The following is a 27,786-nucleotide window of genomic DNA, read 5'->3' on the forward strand; positions in this document are numbered from 1 at the left end:
TTTCAATATACATTCATACATACACCCCCATTCCTATTGCCACCCCTGACAGCCTTGTATGGAGCAAAATTGTTTCTCTTAATTTAAACAAGAGAACATTAGGACGCACTGCTGGCACGCTCCCTGCCCAGGGTCACTTAGGCAGCCAGTGGCGGTGAGGGCCAGAATCATAGCTACTGTTCCCTACCCCAGGGCCGCTGTGTCTGCTCAACCCATCAAAGTATGCACAAAGGAGAGTGAACTGGAGGACAGCCAGAAAAAAATGCCAGTGTAAGTATCCAATTTAATCAACACAAAATGTCAACAAAACTCAAAGAAGTGAGAAGGCAAAACTTTTTATTTAACTTGTCTACAAGTAGATTTTAACTGATGCTCTTTGGGGTCCCGGACAACTAATAATCAAGATCAAACCACAGGACAAAAGTGAAATCAGCTGCCAGTTTTAGCTCCTTGTTTTGTGATCTGGGGAACATCAATCCCCCTTTTCATACTGGGCGGTGATTAGAAAGATTAACTTATGAGCAAGTTATTAAAAAATGTTGTCACTGTAATAGGGAAAGAAAAAAAAAAAAGGTTCTTTATCAAAGCACAAAGAACATGGGGTAAGGAAAAATTCCTTCCCATAGTAAGATAGGGGTTAAGCACGAAGATTTATTGAAACCCAAGGAATTTTAGTTTTCTGTTTATATTGAGAAATCATTTAATGGATTAGTACAAAGATAATTTTATCTCAACTTCCTGTAACCAACATATCAGCGAATCTGATGCATTGGAAAATAGCAAGAAGCCTGCCTGGAGGCCTCATGACCTTGATCTGCCTTTGGGGAGTTAAACTTCCTGTTCTATATTTAAAAGAACTTTAAACTTTCACTCACATACACACGGTTTTTTTCCTCTCTAATATTTGTTCACAGCTGAGAGGATCTATAAATCTTCAGCACTACAAACAAATCCTGAAATTTTAAATGCTTCTCAAAATTAGAAAAAGTTCCTATGAGAGCTCACGTTGAAATGAAACCCAGAATTAGGATTTTGTTAAGTAAGGGAGATACAACCTGGGGGACTGCTCCACACAGGTCAGCTCCAAGTTACATAGGGACTCACAGAGTAAAGAGGGATTAGTTCCATGCAGAGAATGGGATGCATCTGTAAGAAAGGACTGTGACTGCTGCTCCTTCCACCCCCATTCCCCTTTCACAAATACGCCTTCCTCATTTAAACTCTTACTTGCTCACAAGCAAAGCACAGCCTCGTAACAAGGCCCCTGCCTCCAATCTCCACCCATCCCCATCCAACCTGCTTGCCACCTTCAGATAAATGTCAGCCAACAAGCATTCATTGAGAGCCTATGCCAGGTTTTCTACTTTTCTACTTCGAGCACAGCAGCTAAGAACCTTCAATGACTCCCTGTTGCCTGTTGCCCCTGTGGGGATCCTATCCACACTATTACCCTAACCACCATTCCCATTGAATTGTTAGTCCTCAAACACACCTTCCTCTTTCCTGGTTCTGCACCTTTGCTCATGCTAGTAGCTCTGCCTGCACACGCTCTCCTTCAGACTCTGTTTAAATCGTATTCATCTTTCAAGGCCTTTTTTGAGTGTCATCCTTTCCACAAATCCTCAAAAAATTCCCATAACCAAAACTAAGCTCTTCCTTTGGTAATTCCCAAAGTATGCCATACAAATGAAACATGCTGACACAAAACAGATTTTACATTAACACCTGGATAGTACAGATGCTACAAATCCCACCTATTATCCCTTGAGTCCCTACCTTCGGGGTCCAACAGTTTAGTGAGGCCGAGGTGCTGCTCTGCCAGATTAAATGCATTCTGCAGGTTGTAGTGTGCGTTGGATTTCTTTAGTTTGTCAAAATCTATCAGGTCAGGCCTGTGCAGAACAGTGGAACACAACAAAAATCATGGCTTGAAAAGAAATATGACCAATGAAACATGACTGTTACTCCAAAAAGGTTAAAATCACCACTTAGTGGAGTAAAACTCTAAAATATACTATTATGGAATCATCAAACAATGAAACCTGATTTTTGAATAAACACTTCAAAGTTTATTAAGAAAAAAGAAAGATTAAGGGTGAACCTGTTTATTTTGTGTGGAAGAATTTACATATTCTCCCATATTTTCCTCACATGGAATGTAGGAATTTCCACCATGGTGCAACAGTTAAGGCAACAGATATGGGAAAGTTACCCAAACCTGCTATGGACGGACAGCAACCTTTTGCCCCACAATTGCTAGGATGATTTGTATGGACTTACCGGTGTTTGTGTATCAGTGCATTGAAGGCCATGCCGTCCCTCCAGCTAGTGGTGAAATTGTGAATGTTGACATTGGGGTACCTGCCAAGGACAAAGCAGAAGGGAAAAGCAACACAATTACCACATGGAGGTTTATACTTTTGCCAAGTGCTTTGTTAATAAATAAGTCTGTAAGCATTGTAAAACCTAAAGCAGTGAATATCACTAAGGACAATCAAGTCAGAACAAAAATCCCATCAACTCCAGCTTGCCATAAAATAAAAATAAAACATGCATCCATGTGGTTTTTCTTGCTTGGTAATTCAATCTCACAAAACATGTGAACTGTGTTGTAGATTTAAAACACTACTCTTACTTAGGAAAAAGTGACGACAACCTAGACATCTGTGAGGCCTCTGCTTCCACTGGCTTTCTACTGTACCTACAAAGACACCAGGACCTGCAGTCCCCTGTCACACGTTACTTTGAGACAAGAAGTGGTGGGACTACCTGTTCATGTGACACTCAGCTTTCTTTCTTCCATATGCCACTTAATTGGATGAAAAATCCCTGAAAAATTTATGTTTGAAACCTACCCATAATGAAACAGCTATTTGATACTATATTGACTATTAATAACTTTATATCAGTGGCTGATTAAAGGTTCATACCTGACTTGAACCTTTTATTAGGCCATAAGCTCTTTATAGACATGATCACTTTTCAGCTAGCTCTCATAATGGACAGAGTTCTGATTTTCATATTCTGAATTCATGTTCATTAGAGTTACGTCTATACCTAAAGAAGTTCTGACAGTAAATCTAATTAACCTAAAATTGGGTCTCAGTAAGTACGTAGAACCTTAAACCAATTTGCTAAGAACTCGAAGGTTTAGCATCAATTGAGTCCTAACAGTAGTGAGCAACAAAAAAGGTGCGGTTCTCTACAAACAGCTTCAATGAAATTTCAATGAAAAAATCAAAGGAAACTGACACAGATAATATTAAAAGGTTATGCTAATGTTTACTGTGCAAAGAAAGCTCCCCAAAACAGAAATTAAAGGATGAAGAAAACCTACAACTGTACTCTTAAAATATCATGGATATGATTCCTAAACATGCTTCCAGGGGTTTTCAAATTCAAAATATAATGCTCTTTGGAGCTTCCTTAATAAAGAGAAGGAAACTGATTATGAAGACATGACAGGTCTAAAATATAAATCAGAACTCCTTCCATTCCGAGAGCTAATTGAAAAGTCATATCAACTGCTTATGTGTTAACAAGACTTCCCAGTGGAAGCAGTGGAAAAGATACCTGTCAACACCTTCTAAGTGATGACTGCAGTGGAATTCAGTCCTGGAAGCAGCAGCCCCAATACCCTCTGCGTTCACACTCACCCAGCTGTCTTCATCTGGCACCACAACAGCAATGCATCCTTGGCAGATTTCTTCTCTTTGTTGTCTTCAGTTTCCACACTGATATCCTGGATCTAAGATTTACAAAGAAATATTAGACAAATAGATGGGTCAGCTGTCTCAAAGAGCCACTGAAGAACAGGTCTGCCTATACATAAAGAATAAACGAGATCAAAGCCTTGTCCTGCAGACGATCTACCCTGTGAATGAAAACTGCTTCCTTCAGAAGCACAACCAGAAACACAACCAGAACTAGGTTTTCTACGTCGCACAGACAGAAGGCTGTAGGGACTTCCCAGCACCTATCAGAGGTCATTTTTGCCCCTGAGACAGCCCATCTTTCCAGTGAGAAGCAAGCACAGCGGTTCACACAGTGTATCTGGAATCTCATCAGACCCCCAGAAAAATAATGAGTTCGGTTTTTCGTAAGTAAACATTTTTCACACTAGGTGCAGCCTTCATTGATGAGGGCACTGTGTGCACCATTTCCAAACCATTACAGCAAGTGTGTGCTTAAGCGCTGTGCTTCCATGGTGTGCATTCATAAGCCGCTCAGAGGCAGCATATTTGCAACATTATAAACAAAGCCTGGTCAGCTGGCACCAAAGTCAGACTGCCTGTATGTGAATCCAGGCTCCATCACCTACCATGTGCCCTTGGGCAGGTTCCCCAGCTTCCCCATCTGAGGAATGGAAATAATGACAGTGGCTAATTTCACAGCAGTGTTATGCACTTAAATGATATAATGAAGTGCAGAGCTCATAAGGGTCCATGAATGTTAGTTCTTAGATTAGGCGCCAACTGCCAGCTACGTAATTTTAGACAAATGCTCCAAATACACTTTTGTCTACTATATGAAGGTTTCCTCTTGTACAGTAAAATGTGGAATGGAGTCAGGAGTGGATGGTGCTGGCCAGGAGTCCATTCATCACCTCCAGCTGTAGCCATTTTAAGCTTCTCTGCTTTGTCATGCTCCCTACAACCTTCACTCCATTCAATCTACAAACACTTCCCAGAATTCTTTTTGAAAGACAGAGAATGAAGACAAAATATACAAATACAGGACTAAAAAGTTACAAACTTTCAACTAGGAAAAACACTTGGGAATTGAAACAACTACATTTTTAAAAAAATTCTCTATTTTTAATTGTGTTAAGAAGGTGAAGCCTGAGTTTGCATAAACCCCAGTCTCTAATATTAGGATCATTAGCTCAAGTGCAGAAAGGGAATGTGGAAGAAGAACCCTCACTCAAGGGGTGAGAGACGGGCTCACCAGGAAAGTCAGGCTGCAACTTCACATAGTAACTCATTGGCTTTCTTATGCTTCTGTGTGAAGAAGGGTATCAGCTTCCAGATTTGTCCATATGGAAACGAAGTCTACCCTTCTGAAATGAAGACAGCTCCCTATTTAAACTAGGCAAACTCAGAGACTTCCACTCCAGTTTCTCACCACCTTTTACTTTTTTTTTTGGAGACAGTCTCTGCAGCCCAGGCTGGAGAGCAGTGGTGTGATCTTGGCTCACTGCAATCTCCGCCTCCCAGATTCAAGTGATTCTCCTGCCTCAGCTACCCAAGTAACTGGGATTATAGGTGCGTGCCACCACACCTGGCTAATTTTTGCATTTTTAGTAGAGGCAGGGTATCATCATGTTGGCCAGGTTGGTATCAAACTCCTGACCTGAAGTGATCCACCTGCCTTGGCCTCCCAAAGTGCCGGGATTACGGGCATGAGCCACTTTGTATCTGGCCCTTTTACTCTCTTTTAAAGGGGCAGCATTATAAAAATCGGTGTCATCATCAGTATTTAATGGACACCTCTATGCACATACAGGTCAGGCCATATCCTGGTAGCAGTGAGAGCACACGCACACACACACTGGGAACTTGTAAAACCGTATATTCAGGAGCTGGGGGAAGGAGAGACCCTTGTAGATACACAGGGAAGCTTCACCCTATGTATCTACAAGGATACCTCAAGTATCCTTGTGGATATGCTAGATATCTATAACTGGGCCTTGGCTGATTCATAATCATATTATTTTTGTAGAATAGGTAATGTTTTAATAAAGCTGCTGAAGAAAGCTGAGTCATGTCAGACACCAACACTGCAGGCCATGCGGTAACATTAGCAGTCTATGCCTCTCATTGCAACAGAAAGGGAGAAAATACACATCAGCATTTATAAGTTGAACTATAGGAATAGGCAAACTGGCAGGAAGTGAACTGGTCAATGACTCAACGCAATTCACGCTGAGAATCCTGAAAAGCGCTGTGTATGCCAGCTCCCTGACCTGGGTGCTGACCTGCTCTCAAGACAGCCCACAGTCAGGATGCCCGTCCACGCTCTGATTACTGCAGGCCAAAGGTAACAGAAATACAACATTTTACTCCATAAAACTGGGGTGAAGCTTGAGGAGTGTCCTGCTAATAATTTCACCTCCGTTGCCATAAGACACAAGAGCAGTAATTAGTGGATTCAATGGCTACTCCATTTTCAAATCATTCAGGATCTAAATGACAGAAATATAAGAGTTCTGTCCAGGGAAAAAATGTCCTTGATTGCTGTAATTAACTCCTTTAATGATGTTGTACCATCTTCAACAACAGTTCTCTCCTCAGACCTACTTAATTAGAATTACTAGGGCCGGGCCCTGGGAACCTGAATTATTAAGAGGGTTTCCCAATGGCATCAGATGATCAGCCAGCTTGGGAACCAGCCAGTCAGGAAGCTGTTTCTTCCTGTAACTCATTCTAGTCCCCTACCCCTTCCTCCCACATATATACTCAGGACACTATCTGAAGCCCAATCCTAGGGCAAGTGAGAAGGAAAAGGGATTGTTCACAGGCTGATTTCAGAGTTTCAATAAGAAAACAAAGCAAGCTATAATTTGATTTTTCGTTTTTCCTTTTTGTGTGAGGTTTTTGTTTACCTAGAAAAATCAAGCAGATCTTTATTAAAGGGGCAGAACAGGAAGGAATGGCAAGAGAACACAGTTACTGAGGAGACAGGACTGTTAGAATATTTGTTTGTAGAGAAACCTGACACTACAGTACAAAGTTGTTCCTGCTTTTCCAATTTTAATTGGAACGCATGAGCACGAAGCATCCGCCTGGAGAAAGAACCAATAATCACACCCGTAGTGCTGCACAGTCCCAAAGGCTGAGTGCTCTCTCTTAAGAGGTCAGAGGTGCCCCCTATAGCCCTGGCTGGCTGCGTCATCAGGGGCAAGGTTTCAAACTTCTCTGGGTCCCCAATTTTTTCATAAAGTGAAAGTGGTGAACAAAAAGACCTTGAGAGTACCTTCTGGCTTAAAATACTTCTATACTTAGAGCCTTCCTCCTCAAGTATAACAAAACCCGTAAAATCATCATCAATTCAAAGGAACACAAGCGTTTTGTACTTTCCTCCTGCAAATTGCTTCCTCACATCCAAAGAGAATGATGAAGGTGAAAATGGAGCCCACACACACGCCATAACCCTCAACAGCTTTGCCTAAAAATATTCTGTAACACATGTCATAGTTGAGTGAAGCTGAGGCAGTCTAAGCTAATAACCTAGCACTGGCCACATCCTTATACCTTTGCTCCTGAGAGCCAAGCAGCAGAGACCAGACATTTAGAGCAGGGGCCAGCAAAGTGGTGGGCTGGGATGCAGTCTAGAAGTCCCTGGGCCACTGAGACGTGTCTGACAGGAGAGCTAAGATTATCAGGGGCTAGTACAATTGCAGGAGGATGTAGTAGATTCCACATGCCTACGAGGCAGCATTCAATTCTGAGGACTGGATATGACACACCTGACTCTGAGACATGCTTTCAACCTGGTCTTCCTGATCCCTCTGACACACAGAGGCCGGCTCTACAAGGATGCTCATACCTCTGAGAGGTCAGCCTAAGTTCTGAGCAACCCCAGGCAGAGACTCTTACCTGGAAGCGCAGGATGATGGTCCAGATGAGGCCAAGGGTCAGCCGGTGGTTTCCATCCACGATGTCATGGGATCCCATGTTCTCAAGATGGACTCTCTGCTCCTTCAGGAACTGAAGGGCCTTGTCCACATTCTCTAGGCAGTGGATGCGCATTCGTCCTTTGGTGGGTTTAGGCTAGAAACAGGAGAGCAGAGGCAGAGACACATCACTCAACAGAGCAGAGATGAACCCCGAGTTACTGCCTAGTCACACGTGCCCATTCATGCGATGCTCTCCTGCTCGGAGCAGAACATTAACAAACACGTGTACTCATTAAGTCCAAGGACAGTATTTACCTAACAGCCACAGAAGAAAAGTTTACTTAACGGGATGGTAACTGATTTCTCTTTAGAGATTAATTGTGGAGCTATATAGTTTACAAATGAGCATTTGTTTAAGTTCAGGGAAGAGAGAATCCAATTTTCATGAAGAATTTCAGTGCTACTGCCGCCATCCATACAATTTTTTTGCAGCTGCATGACAAACACCTGTGAGGATTTTGATTACTTGGAATGTAAAAATAGGTTTGCCACCTGCTGGCAACCCTTAAGGTTGGCTCAAAATGAAAACAGGGAACACAACCATCAAATCAGAAGAATTTCCAAGTGGTGGTTGTGTGCGGAGGGATGGGGAAGGTTAAGTAAAAAGGTGTAACTTACAGAAAAGAAGGGGAAAAGGGGAAAAAATGAGTGTAGTGCAATTTAAATACCCCAAATGTTCCTTTCCTTTTACCCAGTTTTATCAAAATATAAAAGAGGCCTTTGGAAGGTGAACATTTTAAATAAAACAAATGAACAAAAAAAAATACATAGAGAGAGAGTAGATAATGCCTATGTGTATATATACATCTACTATAAAATATACTATCTACTATAAAAGTACATACACATCTACTATAAAAATGTACTAGATACACACACACAGTTGACCTTTAGTTGGACCTAAACTGTGCAAATGCACTTATACATGGATTCTTTCCAATAAATACACTGGAAATTTTTTTAGAGATTTGTGACAATTTGAAAAGACTCAGATGAATGGCCTAGCCTAGAAATATCAGAAAAAATTAAGAACAAGGTATGTCATGAATGCATAAAATATATGTAGATGGTAGTCTATTTTATCATTTACTACCACAAAATATATACAAATCTGTCATAAAATTAAAATTATCAAAACTCATACACACAAATACAGATTGTAACGGCACCATTTGTGTAGTACTAAATCTTGGTATATACTGTACTACTATAATAATTTCAGAGCCATCTCTAACTCCTACTGCAATGAGCTCAAGTATTGTGAGTGCCCACTTAAAATGCCTATGATGCTAATCATCTCCACATGGTCTCTCTAGTAAATTGGGTATCACAGTAAAAGTTCTTGTGTATTTTTCACAGTGTCTAGTGCAATACTGTAAACCTTGACTAATATCATGAGACCCAAAGTGCCACTAGTGAAGCTGGAAGTACTCTCAAGAAGCAGAGAACAAGTCATGACACTACAAGAAAAGGATGAACTGCTTGCTATGTGTTGTAGATTGAGGTCCACAGTTGTGGTGGCCCACCATTTGAAGACTAAAAAAAGAAAAGAAAATTTGTGAAGCCATCCCTGAAGCTACATCAGCAGATGCAAAGACCTTGCACTTTTTTGTGAAATATCTTTTTATCTCATATTGAAAATGCAGCTTTTGGCTGGGTGCAGCAGTTCATGCCTGTAATCCCAGCACTTTGGGAGGCTGAGACGGGCAGACTGCTTGTGCCCAGGAGTTTGAGACCAGCCTGGGCAACATGGCAAAACCCGTCTCTACAAAAAAATAAACAAATAAATAAATAATTAACAATGCATCTTTTATGTGAATACAGGATTGCCATAAGAGAGGCATACCTAAAGACTAATATGATTTGAGAAAAAGTGAAGTTATCATATGACAATTTAAAGGCATACGAAGGTGAAGGAGAATGTAACACCAGCAAAGGATGGTATGACTATTAATTTTTAATTGGGTAGCCCTCAGAACCAGGAAAGATTCACAGAGCTCCCAGTCTGACAATTTCAGAAAGAGGTTTGGCTTAAAAAATGTCAAGGAGTTGGGAGAAGCAGCTTTTGCTGACCAAGAGGCAGCAGATGAGTTCCCAGGCACCATTAAGAAAATCATTGAGGAAAAAAGTATCTGTCTCAACAAATTTTTAACACAGATTAAAGAGCCCTGTTCTGGAACAAAATGCCACAAAAGCCTAGTAAGAGAAAGAGAGGTGGAGTACCAGGACTTAAGGCAGAAAGGGATAGGCTAACTACTGTTCTGTGCAAATGCAGTTGGGTTTATAATCAGGACTGCCCTTATCCATAAAGCTGTTAACCTTTGAGCCTTGAAGGGAAAAAATAAATACCAGCTGCCAGTCTTTTGGTTGTACAGAAAGAAGGCCTGGACAGTGACAACTGTTTTTCTGAATTGGTTCTACTGATGCTTTGGTTCCTGAAGTCTCCAAGTACCTTGCCAGTAAGAGGATGCCTTTTAAAGTCATTTTGGTATTAGACAATGCCCCCACCCAGAACCCCATGAGTTCAACACTGAAGGCACTGACATGGTCTCCTGGCTCCCAAACCCAACATCCCTAATTCGGCCTCTAGATCAAGGGGTCATAAGGACTTGTAAGGCTCATTACTACACAAAATTCTATGGAAAGGTTTGTCGATGCTATGGAATAGAATCCCCAACAGAGAGAACATCATGAAAGTCTGGGAGGACTACACCACTGAAGATGCCGTCTTTGTTATAGAAAAAGCTGTGAAAGCCATCAAGTCTGAAACAATAAATTCCTGCTGGAGAAAATGATATCCAGATGTTATACATCATTTCACAGAATTTAGGACAGAGCCAATGAAGGAAATTATGAAAGAGGTTGTGGATATGGCAAAAAGGTAGAAGGGTGAAGGTTTTCATGATATGGATCTTGGAGAAATACAAGAGCTAACGGACACCACATCAGAAGAATTAACGGAAGATGACCTGATGAAAATGAGTGCCTCCAAAAAGATGACAAATGATGAGGAAGAGGATGTAAAAGCAGTACCAGAAAACAAACTGAATTTGTTGCAAGGGTTCCAATCATTCAAGACTGCTTGTGTTATTTCCATAAAGTTACATCAAGTATGCCCGCCTCTTCTGCCTCCCCTTCTGCCTCTTCCACTTCTACTACCCCAAGACCAACACCCCCACCTTCCTCCTCAGCCTACTCAATGTGAAGACGAGGATGAAGACATTATGATGATCCACTTCCACTTAATGAATCAGCAAATATATTTTCTCTTCCTTTGCTTAGTAATATTTTCTTTTCCCTAGCTTACTTTAAGACTACAGTAATGTAATATACACAACATGAAAAATATGTTAATTGACTGTTTATGTTATTGATAAGAGTAGGCTATTAAAAGTTTTGGGGGAATCAAATGTATAGGAAGATTTTCAATAGCATAGGGTTGGTGCCCCTAAACCCCCTGCTTTGTTCAAGGGTCCACGGTGTGTCTCACACACACACACACACACACACACACACACACTGGGTTTCTATTATCTGTTGTACCAACACCAAGCTCGTGCCCTCACCCATCTGGCTCCATCCTTCTCTCCTTCCTATTTCCCATCACTCCGCCTCTAGTAGAGGCTGCATCTGGAGTCGATGTCACCATCTTATAAAGATGCCAGCAGGATGCACACATCCACATGTAGAATAATGCACTCAGCCTGTGACCCGTTGTCCTGACTCCCCAGTCTCTTCACCTTATCACACCTATCTACCTTCCAAGGCTCAGGCCAAGGCCCATCTTTCCTTCCTGGAGATATTTCCATTTCCAATCATTCTGGGTCTCACAGCTCTCCTTTTCCTCACAACTCTACAACTAACAATCTGGACCACAGAACCCCGGAACCAATCATTATAATTTTGCTATCGTTTCATTTATCACTCTTATTACTTCCAACTAGACTGTTCCCTTCCTAAGTGCAAGGATGAGGCTTTATACTTCTATATTCTCAGGGGTCTTTGGTCCGGTTCTGTGCACAGAATTATGTGCAGAGTGAACTGAATGCCAGCAGACATACTGGGCTTGGTGTGTGCTAAGCTGACTTCACAGGAGAAAAAGGGCCAGGCTGCAGCAACCCAGGTACATGCAGTTAAGGCCAGCAGCCAGCCCTAACTTAGTATCTTGTCCATTCCCTGCTTTTCCCTTGTGTAGTTAAGATCCTCAGCTATGTGCTGCATGGAAAACGTCTGAAAGGAAGGTTACTTGGGTAACAAGTGGCCATTTTAAGTCTGTCCAGTCTCAGATTATTATTTTTTACTTTCTTTTCTCCTATAAAAGAGGACAAGCAAAAACAGAAGAATGTGGTTGGCCTTGAGGAAATAAGATTATATGCAGAGGCCTACCACAAGTAGTAAAATTTTATTTTCAATATAATTGTCCCTTGGTATCCACAGGGGATTGATTCCAGGTACCCCAAGGATACCAAAATCCATAGATGCGCTCAAGTCGCTTATCTAAAATGGCACAGTATTTGATATAACCTATGCACATCCTCCCATATACTTTTTAAAAAATTCACTAATTATTTTTTTTTGAGACAGAGTCTCACTCTGTCACCCAGGCTAGAGTGCAATGGCATGATCTTGGCTCACTGCAATCTCTGCCTCCTGGGTTCAAGAGATTCTCCTGCCTCAGCCTCCTGAGTAGCTGGGATTACAGGCACCCGCCACCATGCCTGGCTAATTTTTGTATTTTTAGTAGAGACAGGGTTTCAACCATGTTGGCCAGGCTGGTCTCGAATTCCTGACCTCAAATGATCCACCCATCTTGACCTCCCAAAGTGCTGGGATTACAGGCATGAGCCACCCCACCTGGCCTCCCACACATTTTAAATCATGGCTATATTATTTGCAACTAATACAACATAAATGCCATGTAAATAGTTGTTATACTATATTTTTAAAAAATTGTATCATTGTTTATTTCTATATGTTTTCATTGTTCTTCCCCTTGAATATTTTCTACCTGTGGTCAGTTAAATCTGACCATAATAGCAATGGAAAAAGAAATGTCTTTAAACATTAAGCTTCTCACATTATTGGATACCCTCCTTACCCCCCAAAAAGAAACAGGAGGTGGATTTTGCCTTCAGAAACTTCAAAATGATTTTAATTTGGGTATGTGGGAAATGCTGGAATTTGCTATTTGTGCAATGCCAGGTTGCATCAAAATCAAGCAATCTAATGAAGTGGAAAAAATAGATATAAAACAGGTGTGGGCTTAATCTAAAATTCTGTAACTTCTCATTCTGCAAGTGCTGTTTGAGGTGACACTGGTGCTCTCTCTTTCCACAGTACACCCGTCAGCCTCCTAAAGCTGTCCGGGGCGCCATCACGCTCCTGTCCAAGAAACGGATGCTGGTGGAATCAGTGTCGCCCTAGAAGAGGTGGGTGGAGCAGCTCTCCCAGCCAGGAGTCGAAGAACTCCGCATATGGCTGTCACGTGTGCTCTTTAAGTTTTTCCTTTCGTCTCTTGGATCAGCTGTCATTTCTCACGCTGAAACGTGACTATTCATAGCAGCCCCTTTTCTTCTCAAATTCAGGTGGTTTCTGGATTGAACGAAGCTCCTGGTTCAAAACTTCAAATTTGAGGGATGGGGACTAACTGCCTCTAAGAAAGGTGCAGGGGCTTCTGACATTTTTGCTGTTCGGGGGCCTTTTCCTCTCATTTCTTGTCAGTTTGTGCACCTGAGCAGTGACATAGTGAGTGGTCCACCTACATGTGCTGTTTTCATCACAAAGAAAGTGCCTTTGTGATGGGAACTGCAGATCAAGGGGGACAGAAACTTCTAACTGCAGCAGCCATTCTCCTAAGTCTCCCTCCAAGAGGGTGAAGGGGACAGTGTGGATGGAATTATGAGAAGTTAAGGAAGATAATAATGAACAGATGGGGACTGTCGGTACCTTCCCAGGCTCCAACCAGCAGGACATAACCAATGTTCTTTCAGACTTTATCCTGAAAGCTTGATCTCAAATAATCACTTGTCTCACTTACATTCAAATGAATGCAGTAGAAAAAGTGGTCCTCTCAGAATCTCCTCCCCACAAACAGGAAACATGTACGACACATTCCACAACTCTATTCTCTCTCTACAAAATCTCAATGGAATGTGTGTGTGTTTCCACATGAACATGGGGTCCAGGGTGTGGGAGAGGGAGGGTGGTGATGGGGCCCAAACACATTCATGCAGGTTGAAGAAGTTCAATGCCACATCACAGGGACCCCATGCTGATGGTGACTGGCTATGCCAGATGAGCTAAGAGATGGTTCATTCCAGACCTGGATGCAACTCAAAAACTATCAAGCCTCAGAGTAGCAAGAATAAACAAGACAAAGCGAGGTGAGATGACTTCCTGATGGTACAACATGAAGGGAGTGTGAATTGAGACTAAAATTCAAGTACACCACACTCCCACAATGTGTGTTCTACCTGCTTCAGAGTGGGTTTCTCACATGTTTTAAGGCACAATATCTGGGCAAGTTTAGGAAGCAGTAATTACAAGAAATTAAGTTCAAGAGGTGATCATGATCTCACAGAGCTATCCATAGAAACATGTTACAAACTTCAAAGCTCCCAAGATCTAAAAATTCTTAGCTGCCATTTACTGAGCAACTACTGTGTGTTCACCTCTCCCTGCTAGGCGGCTGACAGCTGTGATCACATCTAATCCTCACAGTAACCCAGCATTATAATAATTACTATTCCTGTCATTTTATAGATGAAGACTCAGTGGCTCAGAGAGATGAAGCAATCTACCAGCTAGTTAGTATGTGGTGAACCAGGACTTAAAGCTTGTCCTCTTCATGCTACAGGAAAAACCCAGAATACAGTACAGGGAAGAAGGGTACATGCTTCCATGTGAAAGGAAGTGAGGGACTCGGTTCCCATCTGCTGGCTGGTTTTCATTTTTTTAAAGAGCTATTTTTATATTGCCAAACTTCATCTTCTCAAAAGGAAGAGGAGGTAACAATAGAGAAAATTAAACATAATGGAGCGGGGCTGGGGGGGCGCCTCTCAGCAGTAAACACTTTCTGAAGCCTGCAAGAGTGGCTAATTCTGCAAAGGAAAGGAGTGTCTCTGTCTTGCCTCCATTATTGGACATCGGATTCCCTGGTGCGGCATGTGTCCATCCCCACAGCAACATGTGCACTTCTGTCCTGTGTCCCTTCTGACAGGAAAGTGAAACTAAGCCCTTAACATGGGGACAAGGGTCGATACCAGACTCACATGACTATCAGGGGCTCTGCAGGCAGACAGCAGTTCCTCTGAGGAAAATGCCTGTTTTTACTGATCCTCCTTTAAATCATTTTAAGAAGCTTCCCTTCCCCTCACCCTACAGTCCGTGGATTCCTGTGTTTTTTCACAGGCGCTTTTCCTGTTTCCCCCTCCCAAGGTCCCGTCTAGTCCTAAACCTTTACCAGTCATATCTCCATCCCAGACCCATCTTCTTTCTCACTCTAAAAGAGGAGAGGAAACTTACTGGGCCACATAAACATCTCTAGGATCTGATAAGATAATTCTAATTGCTTATTGGAGCAGTAAGCCCAGTCCAGGCCCTGCCTAAGAAGCAGTATGGCCTTAGGCAAATTCCCCTGCATGGACCCAAAACCCTTAGAGAGGAAGGAGGGGGCTGGATGGTCCCTCCTGGGCCACTGACTCTGCCCCACCTGTCCGCCTAGCCTTGAGTTTGGGTAATTCACACTCTGTAAGGCATCAGGATTTGCAGAACTATGGAGTAATCACAATGGCAAAGGTTTTGTCAGTCCAGAGATGGGGAGGAAAAGAAAGAAAGAAAAAAAAAAGCTTCACAGAGCTGATCTGTCCTCTTTTTTTAATAGGAAAGGAAGATACAAGGGAAGGTTTCTGGCAGGGTGTTTTGGGAGATCTCTGGGGTGCTGTGATGCCCTGTTCCAGCCTGTACCCCCCACCCCTTCTTTCTCTGTAAGTGTCCAAAGCAACCCTGCAGCTACCTGGAGTGACAACTCACCAAGGGTTATGGTGCTGGACAGAGTACAGCCCCGGGCACTGAGAGAGGCCAGTGAGGCCTAGATCTGCCACAACCCAGCTGGGTGGCCTCGCTGGTCACTTCTTTTCCCTGACTTACTGTATCTACCAAGTGAGGGGATTTAACTTGGTGGTCACTAAAGTCACTCACAGCTGTATAATAACAATCTACAGGGTGTTGCAGGGTAGAGGACTCACTAGCACCAAAGCTGAAGTCTATAGTACCTGCTGATTTCTTGTTCAGGTGAAGAGGAAATAGAGAAAAGACACTGATCTCAGCAAATCAGTGTGACAGGCACTTGCTTATGTTTTTGTCTTTTAATTGAACATAGATTTTTGCTATACACATTCATAAACAAGGGCCTCTACTGAATACACAGGGTAAGATGGGAAGCACTAATTCCAAAATTTCTTCTAATATGCTACAAAGCCAAACTCACTTCACATTAGTCCTCAAACTCCTCCCAACACATGAAACTTTGAGCTTTCAGAGGAGTATTAGTTATTTTGGCCCAATTAGGATTAATCAGGGAACACCACACTGTGTCCCATGACTTCCTGCCTGTCTTGTTCCCTGCTGGGACCCAATCCTAAGGGCTCCGAGGGAAAGGAGGTGCTCAAGAGTCAGTAGGGTGGGCTGTAGTCCACACCGTATCGCCTACTAGCAGCACTGGCCTTGGCAAGTCACTGGTAACCGTTTTCTGTAAACCAGAGGTAACAGTTGCCCACTTCATTAGACTGTAAGAACTGAATGAGAAAAGAGTAGGAGAGTACTCTGTAAACACAAGTGATAGGGAAGTTACCATTACCATTCCTTTCCAAAAAACCCCTCCAGTTTAGCTGGGAAACTTGCCCTACACCAGTGCCTGCTGCTTGCTACCTCCAAATGCTCTCTTCACTTAGTACAAACTATGAGCTTTCACACTCTGGCTGCCCCACCTGTGAAACTCTTCTCTTCTCCTGGACCCAGCTGGAACCCTACCCACATCCTACCCACCTACTAAGGTTTCCTGACATCCCGTCCAGAGGGCTTATTTCCCCTTCTGAACTCTAGGGCTCTGGGGCCATTCATCTGGCACTTTATCATGTGGCACTTAGGACTCTTAGTTCACTTTTCAAGTTTGTGGGATTAGACCCACATTTAATGGAGGAGTTCTGTGTCTGGTTGTTTAAAACAAAAGTAAATTCTCCCATATAAATGATGTTTTTAAAAAACCCAGCTAGGTTCCATGGCCAGTCCACAAACACTGTTTCAATAAACAATATGTACCAGTATGGTTCTCTTAACAAAGGCTTTATGAAAAAACTCAGAGCAGCTCAATGTGGGATTTAAGGCTTAACAAATCTCATGTTAAATCTATCTTCTCCACCTAGCTCAGGCTGTTTTGAAATTAATGGTGGCAACACACACACACACACGCGCGCGTGCGCGCACACACACACGCGCACACACACTTTTCTGTTGCTTTCTCAGAGACTGACTGATGTAAGAAGACAGAATATAGAACGTCAGGAAACAACAGGCAAGCAAAAACCAGTGATAACTGACTTGGTGGGGTTTGGGGGAGGGCAGAGGTGTTTGGAAAACCTCACTTTATTTCAGTCAGAGGCGAGTGCTTAGTCTGGCCAGGAGCAAGGCAGAACACTGGCCACTGTGGTGAGAACCATTCTTCACTGCAGATGCCCATGAAGGGAGGTGGCAGGCAATGGTGAGCGTCTCAAATGGGTTATGAGCTGTGGGCAGAACATTACCACCAAAGTGCAGGCCTGATATGCCAGGGGCTCCTCTCTCTCATGTCCACGCTGCTGCAGGGCAAACCTTCACCCCTCAAGTCTCATCCTAGTCTGGCCCTGAGATCTAGGTCTAATTACTAAGTGGCCAGCACAGATTCTGTGCTCACACTTTTATCTGCCAATCCGATGCTAAAGTAAAGGGTGGGTCTGTATTTTTAAGGGATTTTTCAAGTGAGACCTTTATGGAGACTTATAGACCATAGTGATTTCAGAATAAGAAATGAGAAAAGAATAGTTTTCTTTCTAATCAATCTAATCCTGACTAGCAGAAGCTTCCTGGCCCAGCCCTCAGTCTTCTCACTGCTCTATGAGCTGATACACCTGAGGCTGAGAGGGAGCAGACACTTCTGGACACAGATCATAACCAGGCCAGGACCCGAGATCTCTGCCTTCTGATGTTGCTGAGTAGTTCAAAATCAAGTTCCTTAACAACCCAAATGCCTACATAAAACTTGCTCATATTTAACTCAAATATTATTGAGCCAAAATCCAGGGTGGGGTGAGGGTGGCATTGTCTGGGTCACTAAACTAATGTTTCTTTGAACTTTAATCAGAAAACACACATGCACACAAACACACATTTCCTCCTCTGTAAAGGAACTGGCTCTAAGAATCTATTAATAAAGTAAATTGAATCACCTAGTCCCTCAAACATTTATCTGCTAGCTACTGCCAAGCTGGCGGTTAAGTGCTGGGGCTAAAATGCTGGTTGACAAAGACTGGGCTCCAGATAGAGTGCAAATGTTTATGTTACCCAGGGTTTTGGACCACTGGTGCAGAAAGCTCAGCTAATGTTATCTGATGACACACTTAGCTGGGGACATTCATTTACCCAGGCCTGGAAGCTCTAACCACCTCATTAGTTCTGGAATCTGAATATGCAAGGAGCCTTTGGGGCAAGCTCTCATGGAGGTCTCCTGCAGGGAGGATCTTTAACTTGAGGCCTTGGCAACCTCCACAGCCAAAGGCAGTGTGTGGTGTGTTTCCTTTCCAGGAAGTTCCATGAACCAAACAGACTATGAGGCCAAAGGGACTTAAAATCTCCAGTCCAGATGAACAAGAGCTTTAGAGCACTCTATCTGTGGTATCTTTATTTTTGGAATAAGAAAATTAGACTGGCCAACCTATATAACCCAGGATGACTGTGAAGAATGGGTAATACAAATGAAGGCACTTGGGGCCTTACCAAGTTCTGTAAAACCACTGACACAGACAGCTTAAGAGCTTGGAGATGGTAGCCACTGTACCATCTTCTCTATCCTTACTCTCCTAGGTATCTGGGTTCACAAAAAAACTTACTGCTAGCAAATAAGGAGAGGAGTGGGAGATACTCATACACATCTAAGAATTACGCTTTACTGGTTTTTCTCCCTACTTATACTTTTCTTGCCCTGTTCAAAATAGCAACGGGCCTGATCCCATTTATTATGGAGACATTATCAAGGACACAATCTTCTTGGTATAAAATTATTATGGGTCTTTAAAGGCAAACAATTTACTCCCTACAGCCTAGAAGATTGGACCCTATTGTAACAAAAATAAATGTTCAGACTAATTCCTATCCATGTGACCTTTAATGATTTTTTTTAGCTACTTTCAAAACACCATTTTCCCACTCCACAAAAAAAAAAAAAAAAAAAAAAAAAAAAATCAATAAATAATCATACCAGGTTAAATACTAAGAAACAAAAAAACGTTGAGAGGCAGACAAAGGAAGTCTGGTTATAAAAATTATATTTAAAGCTGCATATCACAATGATTCTAGTCTAGGCTCTCAAACAAGATTCACGTTGGAAAAACAAATCAAAATGCAATAAATGGCCTACTCAAACTCCCCGTGTGGGCCCACTCCCTCACCCCCACACCACAAACCAACTGCCTTCTTATAGCTGTCATGGTTCTGAGCAGGGGCCTCCTTTATTTGTCTAGTGTGACCCACAAACCCTCACAGAAAATGAGGCCACTAGACGTACAGGCTCAGGAACAAAGGGCATGGATGAAACTCACTACAGAGAAGACAGGGCTTCACTATCTTCTGGAGATCCCTGTTCTTGAACAGGAGGGCAGGGAAGAGAATACTCTTCTGGCTCCATTTTTACCCAGACTCAAAGAGGCAGTCTGTCTGTGGGCTGATAACAAATAGGACAAGGTACAACCTTAGACCCTTGCCTGCGGTAAGAGGTGTGGGGCTGGTCTGCACACAGGCCCACTGCAGCTGGCAAGCTACAGGGTGGAGATCAAGTTAAAAATAAGGCTTTCTGGCAACCCTGCCAACCGCCAGCATCATATTTTCCTGGTGATGTCAGTGCAGCTGTGGTCTCCATCCCTGGGCGTTGGCTTCTGGCTCAGACCCACCTCTACCTATGGCACTCACTACATGTGCTCTGGGAGGATACAGCAACCATTTTCAAACCAAGGCGAGACAAAACCTGTTGGATCAGTCACAGTGACTGCTTTAAGCTTTAGTTTAAGGTGCATAAACAAGAGTCACATTAAAGAGGGCCACAGCAGCTCTGGGAAACAGATTGGGGATACAATTTTCACTGCAGGCTGACAACTTTCCTGCCTGAAAAGGCAGGGTGAATTCATCAGAAGCTCTGTTCCCAAGGAGATGACAAAACACCAGCCTCTCCCTCCACCCCTAAAATAAAAAGTATGCAAGGAAGAAAACGTCAGTGACCACTGAATTCAATGCTTGCCACCTTAAGATGGCAGCTCAGATTTTCTAGACAACCAGAAAGACGCAAATTTGGAAAACATTCCATCATCTCATGTGGGACACGGGTTCGTCTAGAAACCAGTGCCCAAGCCTGGCCCTTCAAATTCCAGCACCATGCCCTGTTTAACAGGGACCCCAGCCAAGTTCTTTCTGACCAAAGGTGGCAATCTTGCAAATTACCAGAACGAAGCAGCTTTATAACAGCTCAAGAACATCACCCAGGCTTGGAATGTGACACTGAGGCTTTCCGTGAAGCGCTCAACTCACTTCTCAAGATTCTCCTCAAAACTATCAATCATCAACTGCAGAATGCAACAGGAGACAAGTCCACATTTGAAATTTCAAAAATGTTTTCCCACCTACAATGCATGGCGCTTCCTAAGATCCCCACTCACCAGCCTCTCTCCAGAGAGGACCTCCAGCAGCTTGATGAGCATCCGTCCATCTCGAAGGTCAGTGTACAGGTCTGTGATCCGGCAGGACACTCGGGCAAGGTGGGAATTGACCCACTTGGTGAAGGTCTTCTTCTGTACAGCTTCACGCTCATCTGCAAGCAAAGCAGAACTTGTTTTACCATTGACCACACATTGGCAGGAGCAGGCATATGCTAGCAGGGCCACAAGACCCCAGCCAGAGGAAGGTCAGCAAAACTGAACTCCAAGGACACCTCTACTTAGCACCCCTTAACTGCGGTCATATCTTTGAGAAAGAACACTGATTATTGATGGTTCAACTTACAAATTTTTTGACTTTACGATGTGTTTACTGGAATATAATCTCATAAGTCAAGGAGCATCTGCGTAGGAACTGTCCAGTCCTTAAACATGTGAGCGCCCAGGCCCATTGCCAGCAGAATATCCTTTGCTCCTCTTTCTTTTCTCCCATCCCTGCTGAAGAGGCAGCAGGATGCAGATGACAACAAGGTCCTTTGCAGTCTTGCCCTATACCATAATACTTGACTGGTAAAATTTCCAACGTACATGTTACAGCTATTATTCCTCCAAAAGTTGGGTATATGAAAGAGTGTAGGGTAGGAAATCTCAAGAGACAGCAGAAAACTGCTTCCCTCATCTACAAAGGATTGGGCAACACTGGACAAGGTAAATTCACTCATGACCTTGATTTGCAATGACCCCCTTCACCTGCTCAGTCACACACACCATAAACAACAAAGAAAATGGCAGGCAACATGGTAAAGTGCAAAGACATTGCAGGCAACAGGAAAGCAGGGTCTGGGCCCAGGGTTTCAACAAAAATGTGATTCAACAGAGGATTCAATGTTCTCTTCTATAAAAGGAGAAGAAAACTATAATCTCCATACTGTGATCCTTTGCTGAAAAGGCAACTGTTGATTTATGGTCTAAAGTGTGATTGTTGTACATTCAAGTCATCCAGGAAAGAGTGTTACACGTTTTTCAAGGCTCAGTGATCAAATTATGTCCAATTTAAAGTACAAAACTCTAGACATTTTTGCCCAGAACTGGCCTTCACATACCATATAAACAGGCTTTCAAACTTCTTGCCTCTGCAGAATGTTCGAAACATAGGGCGCTGAAGACCTTCAACAGACATCCACAGAATATGCCCCGGACCCAGCCACTCATACTCCTGACTCTGTTCTCTATGTTACATACCCTATATCTAGTTCCACCAGTATGAATTTATGCCAAGAATCTAAAACCTACTCCTAGTGCAAACCCAAACCACAAAAATGATTATGCATGAATCTACAAAAAAAGCAGATAGCTCAACAATTTGGCATGTATTTCAAAACCACTGGGCGGGGGTAACAACTAAAAAGCCACCCTTGCTAATAAGGCATGTGCCCAGTAGCCTGAGAGTACTGGGTTCTCAGGTTGGCCAGAAGGAGAGCAAACAGCCCTTCAGGAAGGTCTGTCTGAAGGCTTTGCTGAACTGACTCCACCACCCACCACAGGGAGGGAATGAGGCACAGATGACATTGGTTGAGGTTTTACAGCTGCCGACCTGGCAGGAGAGTCAACTGGGGCACCTGCCAAGATCCCCGGCCACCTGCTACAGTCAGCGGCTCCTTGAGGTCCTGCCTTTCCCAAAAAGGAACTACCCATCCAGACAGAAAGAGGGCCCTTCCCCAGAGACAAAGGCCAACCAGAAACACAGGATCAAAAAGGACAGGATTAGGGGAAGGAGAAAAACACAGTGAGGGGCAGGCTGCAGTGGAGAAGAAGCTGCACCAATAACATCATGACAGGTCCTACAGAAAAGACCACATGCATTATTGATCATGCAATCATTGTGATGGATGGCAACTTTACTATAGTGACTCAGGAGCTGTAATTCTGGGGCTAAGCTTGGCCGTTCTGAAAGAGCAGGTCTAGAGCAGAATACATATGGTGCATTTCACAGATGGCCTCTTATGGAGGAGGCAAGTTAACTCCTAGTTTATATGTATTTAGGGTTAACAAATTTTTTTGTGAATTATAAAATCCTTTATGCGTTATACTGGAGTCAGAAAATGTCTTTAATGAAGCAAGGGAGCAAGATCAAAATGAAAACCTGCTTGGATTAAAGTATTTCTAAATAAACGAGCACAAAATGTGTTCCTCAGCCAATTGTCACTCTTTTGGGTGAATCACTCACTAAAGGAGCACCCCAACTTCTTTCAGGTTTTAAATTAACAGCTTCCTTTACAAGGAAACTCTGAGGATTTGCCAGAAACAACAGTCAGTAGACTTCCTTAGTACCCTCTCCTAAAGAGTTACAGCCCAATTCCAATCCTCCTTCCCACAGAGAAGCAAATGGAGGGGTCACGGGTGGGTGCAGAGAACAGAGCTGAAACAGACTGAGATCTGTGCTGGGAGGGCTCCCCAGGCTACCACGGTTCTTAGAAACTCAAGGTAGATGTGAGTAAAGAAGAGGGGGAAGAGATGTCAAAAATAAAAAAATAAGCTGTTGCGTTCCTGCCCTCTCTTCCTGTTCCCCTCCCTTCTAACTCTCCTCAGAGTCAGGAGCAGGCCCCGGGAAGTGCAAGAGTGCTGGAAAAATCACGCAGGGTCTAAGTTCCTCAGGTTCACACCCTCACACTAGAAAAGACATAGAAGATTCCATCCAGGGACCAGACCAGAATCAACACCCTCATAACACAAGAGGAACAGGAAACGGACTCAACAGAGACACACAAAGCCCCAGCCAACGAGCGTGTCCTCTTACAATGGAGCGCTTGGTGAACAGCAAATACTTCTGAAGCCAGAAGGAGGGAGACAGAGGGGAAAAGAAATCTACTCGGTGGCTCAGTAGAGGATGAGGCTGCGTGTCCTTGGGGACTCCCTCCTTTGTTCTAGCCTTCCTGGGAAGGCACAATGACATCACCCCCGCACTCCCCACCCAGGAAGACTGGGGGAGATGGGCCAGACGTCTGAGGAGGAGCACGAGGCCCTTGGCACGGATGATGAAAGGCAATCCAGGAGTGCTTCCAAGCTCAAGCTGCTGTGACTGGGGTTAGCCGCGTGAGGAGGTGTTGGGGCAGCAGAGGGCAGTGAGCCGACTTCCAGCCCTATGAGCATGAAGCAACCGTGGTGATACAAGAAGCACTTACAAGCTCCATACTGGTTTGGTTATTTAGACCCAACGTTCTCCAGTAGGGGCAATTTTGATTCCTCGGCACATTTAGCAATTTGGCAATGTCTGCATACATTGTTGATGGTCACGATTCAGGGGTAGATGCTACTGGCATTTAGAGGGTAGAAACTGAGGATGCTGCTAAACATCCTAGAGTACACAGGATGGCTCCCACAACAAAGAATTATCCGGCCCAAAATATCAGCAGTGCAAGGTTGAGAAATCTTGGAATACACTCCCCAGAGAGCGCCCCCACCAAGTTGGGTTGCTATTCTTTCATCATTCTCTTTGATGATCTGCAGGTCAGCTCGAAAGCAGCAGAAATGCCCTGCCTTCAGGCCCACTCATGCCACCAAGGGCACGCCCTTTGCAGGGCAGAGGAGCAGCAGCACCAGCAGCAGGGAGCCGTGGCGGGCTGGGTTTGGGCGATGCGAGGTGGGCACTTCTGTGCCTCACACCATTTCCATTCTCCTTTTACCATTTCTGGGCCTTGTATTGCTGTTATCAAGTCCTCTCCAAGAAGGTGATGCAGGTAAACCTTTGAGTAGGTTCCCAGCCAGCCCTGCCCCAAATTTGGTAAGTGGTGCCTCCAAGGAACAAGCACTTCTGTGCCCTTGCCCTCTGGGGGTATCTCTCAGCTGTATTTGCCCCCTCTACCCTCCCGCAGTTTACTAAACTTACATATTATAAGGACTCATCTAAAGACTGCCCAGCACCAAACAAGGGGAGATAAAGTGCATGCCAAAGTGTCCAGAGTGTTGTAACTGCTCTAAATTAGTTCCTTCTCTTTTTCTCTAGCAAAGAAATAGTCTCATTAATTCAAATCATTTAAGAAACTGGCCAGGTGCAGTGGCTCACGCCTGTAATCCCAGCACTTTGGGAGGGTGAGAGGTGGATCTCCTGAGGTCAGGAGTTTGAGACCAGCCTGACCAACATGGTGAAACCCCATCTCTACTAAAAATACAAAATTAAGCCAGGTGGGCCTGTAATCCCAGCTATTTGTGAGGCTGAGGCAGGAGAATCGCTTGAACCCAGGAGAAAAACGTTGCAGTGAGCCAAGATTGTGACATTGCACTCCAGCCTAGGCAACAAAAGCAAAACTCTGTCTCAAAACAAGAAACTTACCAGAGGGTCATGCAATCGTAAAATCTCAGGACTGAACAAGCTTTAGAACTTACCTAAATTACTTTTCTTTCAAAAAATCCCTTCTTCAACACCTGGGCCAGCTATTTAAAAAGTCTAGAACATGAGGAAATTATATGTGTGGCAGAAGGTTGTTTAATAGTTGTATGGAAAGAAAATGACTTGTTTTTTCTTTTTTATTAAAATATAATTATAGCATTCACTGAGCACTTACTATGTCCCAGGCACAGTCGTCCTTCAGTATCTAATCCCAGTAGCTACAGGGAATTTGTTCCAGGACCTCCCTCAGAAACCAAACCTCTTATGCTCAAGTCCCTTATATAATATGGTATAGTATTTGCCTATAACCAACATACATCTTCCTGTATACTTTAGATCATCTCTAGATTATTTATAACAAATACAATGTAAGTACTGTGTAAGTTGTCATATTGCATCTTATTTGTATTACGTTCTATTGTATTGTTAATTTTTTTCCAAATATTTTCGATCTGTTGTCAGCTGAATCCACAAATGAGGAATCTGCAGATACGGAGGGCTAACTGCACTTATAATCCCCACAACTGCCCATGAGAGTTGTTAGGAGCTAACAACTCTCCAGGCAGGCTGGCTCCAGAGCCTGGGTCCTCACTCACTATGCAATAATGTCTCATTCACAACATTTAAAAAAGTGTTTCCACCAGATGCAGCGACTTACGCCTATAATCCCAGAACTTTGGGACGCCGGCGGGAGGATCATGAGGTCAGGAGTTCGAGATCAGCCTGAACAACATGGTGAAACCCCGTCTCTACTAAAAATACAAAAATTAGCTGGGCGTGGTGGTGCGCGCCTGTAATCCCAGCTACTCAGGAGGCTGAGGCAGGAGAACTGCTTGAACCTGGGAGGTGGAGGTTGCAGTGAGCTGAGTTCACGCCACCACATTCCAGCCTGGGCGACAGAGTGAGATTCTGTCTCAAAAAACAAAACAAAACAAAAAACAAAAAACAAAACCAAAAAAAGTGTTTCCGTGATACAAGACTTAGAATCACCCATCATCTCACCATCCTAAGGAAAGTCTTTATTTTGTAAAGGGTCTGCTGCATTACTGGGTAACTCTCCATCTGTTGGGATGGTGTCTTCATCAAGACTAGGCCTGTCTCTATGGCCCAGTAAGGCTTGTACTACCTTCAGAGTATGCAGAATAGGTCTTACTTCTCCACATAAAGGCCTTCAGGTTCAAACACTTCCCACCATCCTCTCTTTGCGATGCTGTCCAATGTGGTACAAGTGGGATCCAAGATCACGCCTGAGGACCCCACCTCTAAGCAGCCTGGACATCACTTACTTACCAACACAACCCAGGACTCAAGGCAGCTGCAGCTCTGGCAGTCCAGGGAGGAAAGCGGAAAACTAAGTGAAAAAAGGACAAAAAGAACCAGCAGCCCTCCATGGGAGAAGCGTGGTGAGGCCGTCTCTGTGACATGACAGGGGTGGGAGACAGAAAGAAGGGCTCCTAACAATGGTCTCAAAATAAGCTTCTCAGGACCACAAATTCTACCAAAATGTCCTTGGAGCCCCGAGAACCTAGGAACCTGAAGTGGTTCTGAGTGTAAAGACCCAACCAGCTCAGCCTGTAGTTCCACAGGCTCAGAGATAAATAAATTAGCCAACTACTGTCAATGAGAACTACTGAGTCAAGAAACCCACCCTCAAGTGAGTGGCAACATTTACATCAGATTCTGATTCCCAGAAGGAGTAAATTATAAGGGAAATCCTAGTATAGTGCTCCTTCCTACAGACAGAATTTTGTAAGATGGTGTCTGCAATAACATTGCCATGCATCTGAATAGCACTTCATACTTTCTCAAAGCTCACTACATCTTCACAGCAAACTATCAGGTAGGTGGGGCGCTAGTTATCTCCAGCAAAGCCCAAGGCTCAGTGGGGTTAAGCGCTGCTAAGTGTCACCAGCCAGTAGTGGTGAGGTCCTTGGCTCTGTCTCTCCCACTCCAGTCAGGCAAGAGGGATTAAAATGCATAGCTACACCTTCTCCTGTCATGTGCTGAGAATCACTCTCTTTTGTTGTTTGGTTTCTGACAAGCAACTTGAAATTCTCAGATGTATTAGAAAAAAAGGATGAGGTAGACGGGCGCAGTGGTTCATGCATGTAATCCCAGCACTTTGGGAGGCTGAAGCAGGTGGAAAACCTGAGGTCAGGAGGAGTTCGAGACCAGCCTAACATGGTGAAACCCCACCTCTACTAAAAATACAAAATTAGCTGGGCATGGTGGCGCATGCCTGTAATCCCAGCTACTCGGGAGGCTGAGGCAGGAGAATCACTTGAACCCGGGAGGTGGAGGTTGCAGTGGGCCCAGATGGCGTCATTGCACTCCAGCCTGGGTGACAGGAGCAAAACTCCGTCTCAGGAAAAAAAAAAAAAAAAAAAAAAGAAAAGAAAAGGAAAAAGAAAAAAAAGGTACTGAGAAACACATTTGCTTAATGGTTAAAACAAAGGGCTGTGAATATCCTCTCCATCACCATCCTCTTCTAGAAGCATAACACCTACTTCTTTTCTTCTTAGGGAATGACTGTGATAAATATTGAAAGGCTGTAATGCTTCCATGTAATTTTTTAATTTATATTTTTAAATTAATTAACCAATGAACTTATTAGAGAAGGAGTCTGTCACCCCAGCTAGAGTATAGGGGTGTGATCACAGCTCACTGTGACTTTGGACTCCTAGGCTGAAGCAATCTTCCCACCTCAACCTCCAGAGTAACTAGGATTACAGACAGGCATGCACCATCACACCTGGCTAACTTTTTCT

At 43.6% G+C, this 27,786-nt stretch overlaps 1 protein-coding gene across 12 annotated transcripts in view; it reads right to left on the reverse strand.

Moving 5' to 3' along the window:
• Positions 1-27,786, reverse strand: part of SPTBN1 (spectrin beta, non-erythrocytic 1) — a 214,887-nt gene that overhangs the window by 49,871 nt on the left and 137,230 nt on the right. For all 12 annotated transcript variants that reach the window (XR_012422380.1, XR_012422381.1, XM_065527088.1 and 9 more), the window contains 5 exons: positions 20,635-20,786; positions 7,599-7,772; positions 3,657-3,748; positions 2,281-2,361; positions 1,777-1,892 (listed from right to left, as the gene is read on the reverse strand). Coding sequence is in view for 10 of the 12 variants with exons in the window: in XM_065527088.1 (XP_065383160.1) it covers positions 1,777-1,892; positions 2,281-2,361; positions 3,657-3,748; positions 7,599-7,772; positions 20,635-20,786 (615 nt within the window). In the remaining 2 variants the exon portion in view is untranslated. The remainder of the gene's footprint in view (positions 1-1,776; positions 1,893-2,280; positions 2,362-3,656; positions 3,749-7,598; positions 7,773-20,634; positions 20,787-27,786) is intronic.

Source organism: Macaca fascicularis, chromosome 13 (assembly GCF_037993035.2).
Source record: "Macaca fascicularis isolate 582-1 chromosome 13, T2T-MFA8v1.1".
NCBI lineage: Eukaryota > Metazoa > Chordata > Mammalia > Primates > Cercopithecidae > Macaca > Macaca fascicularis.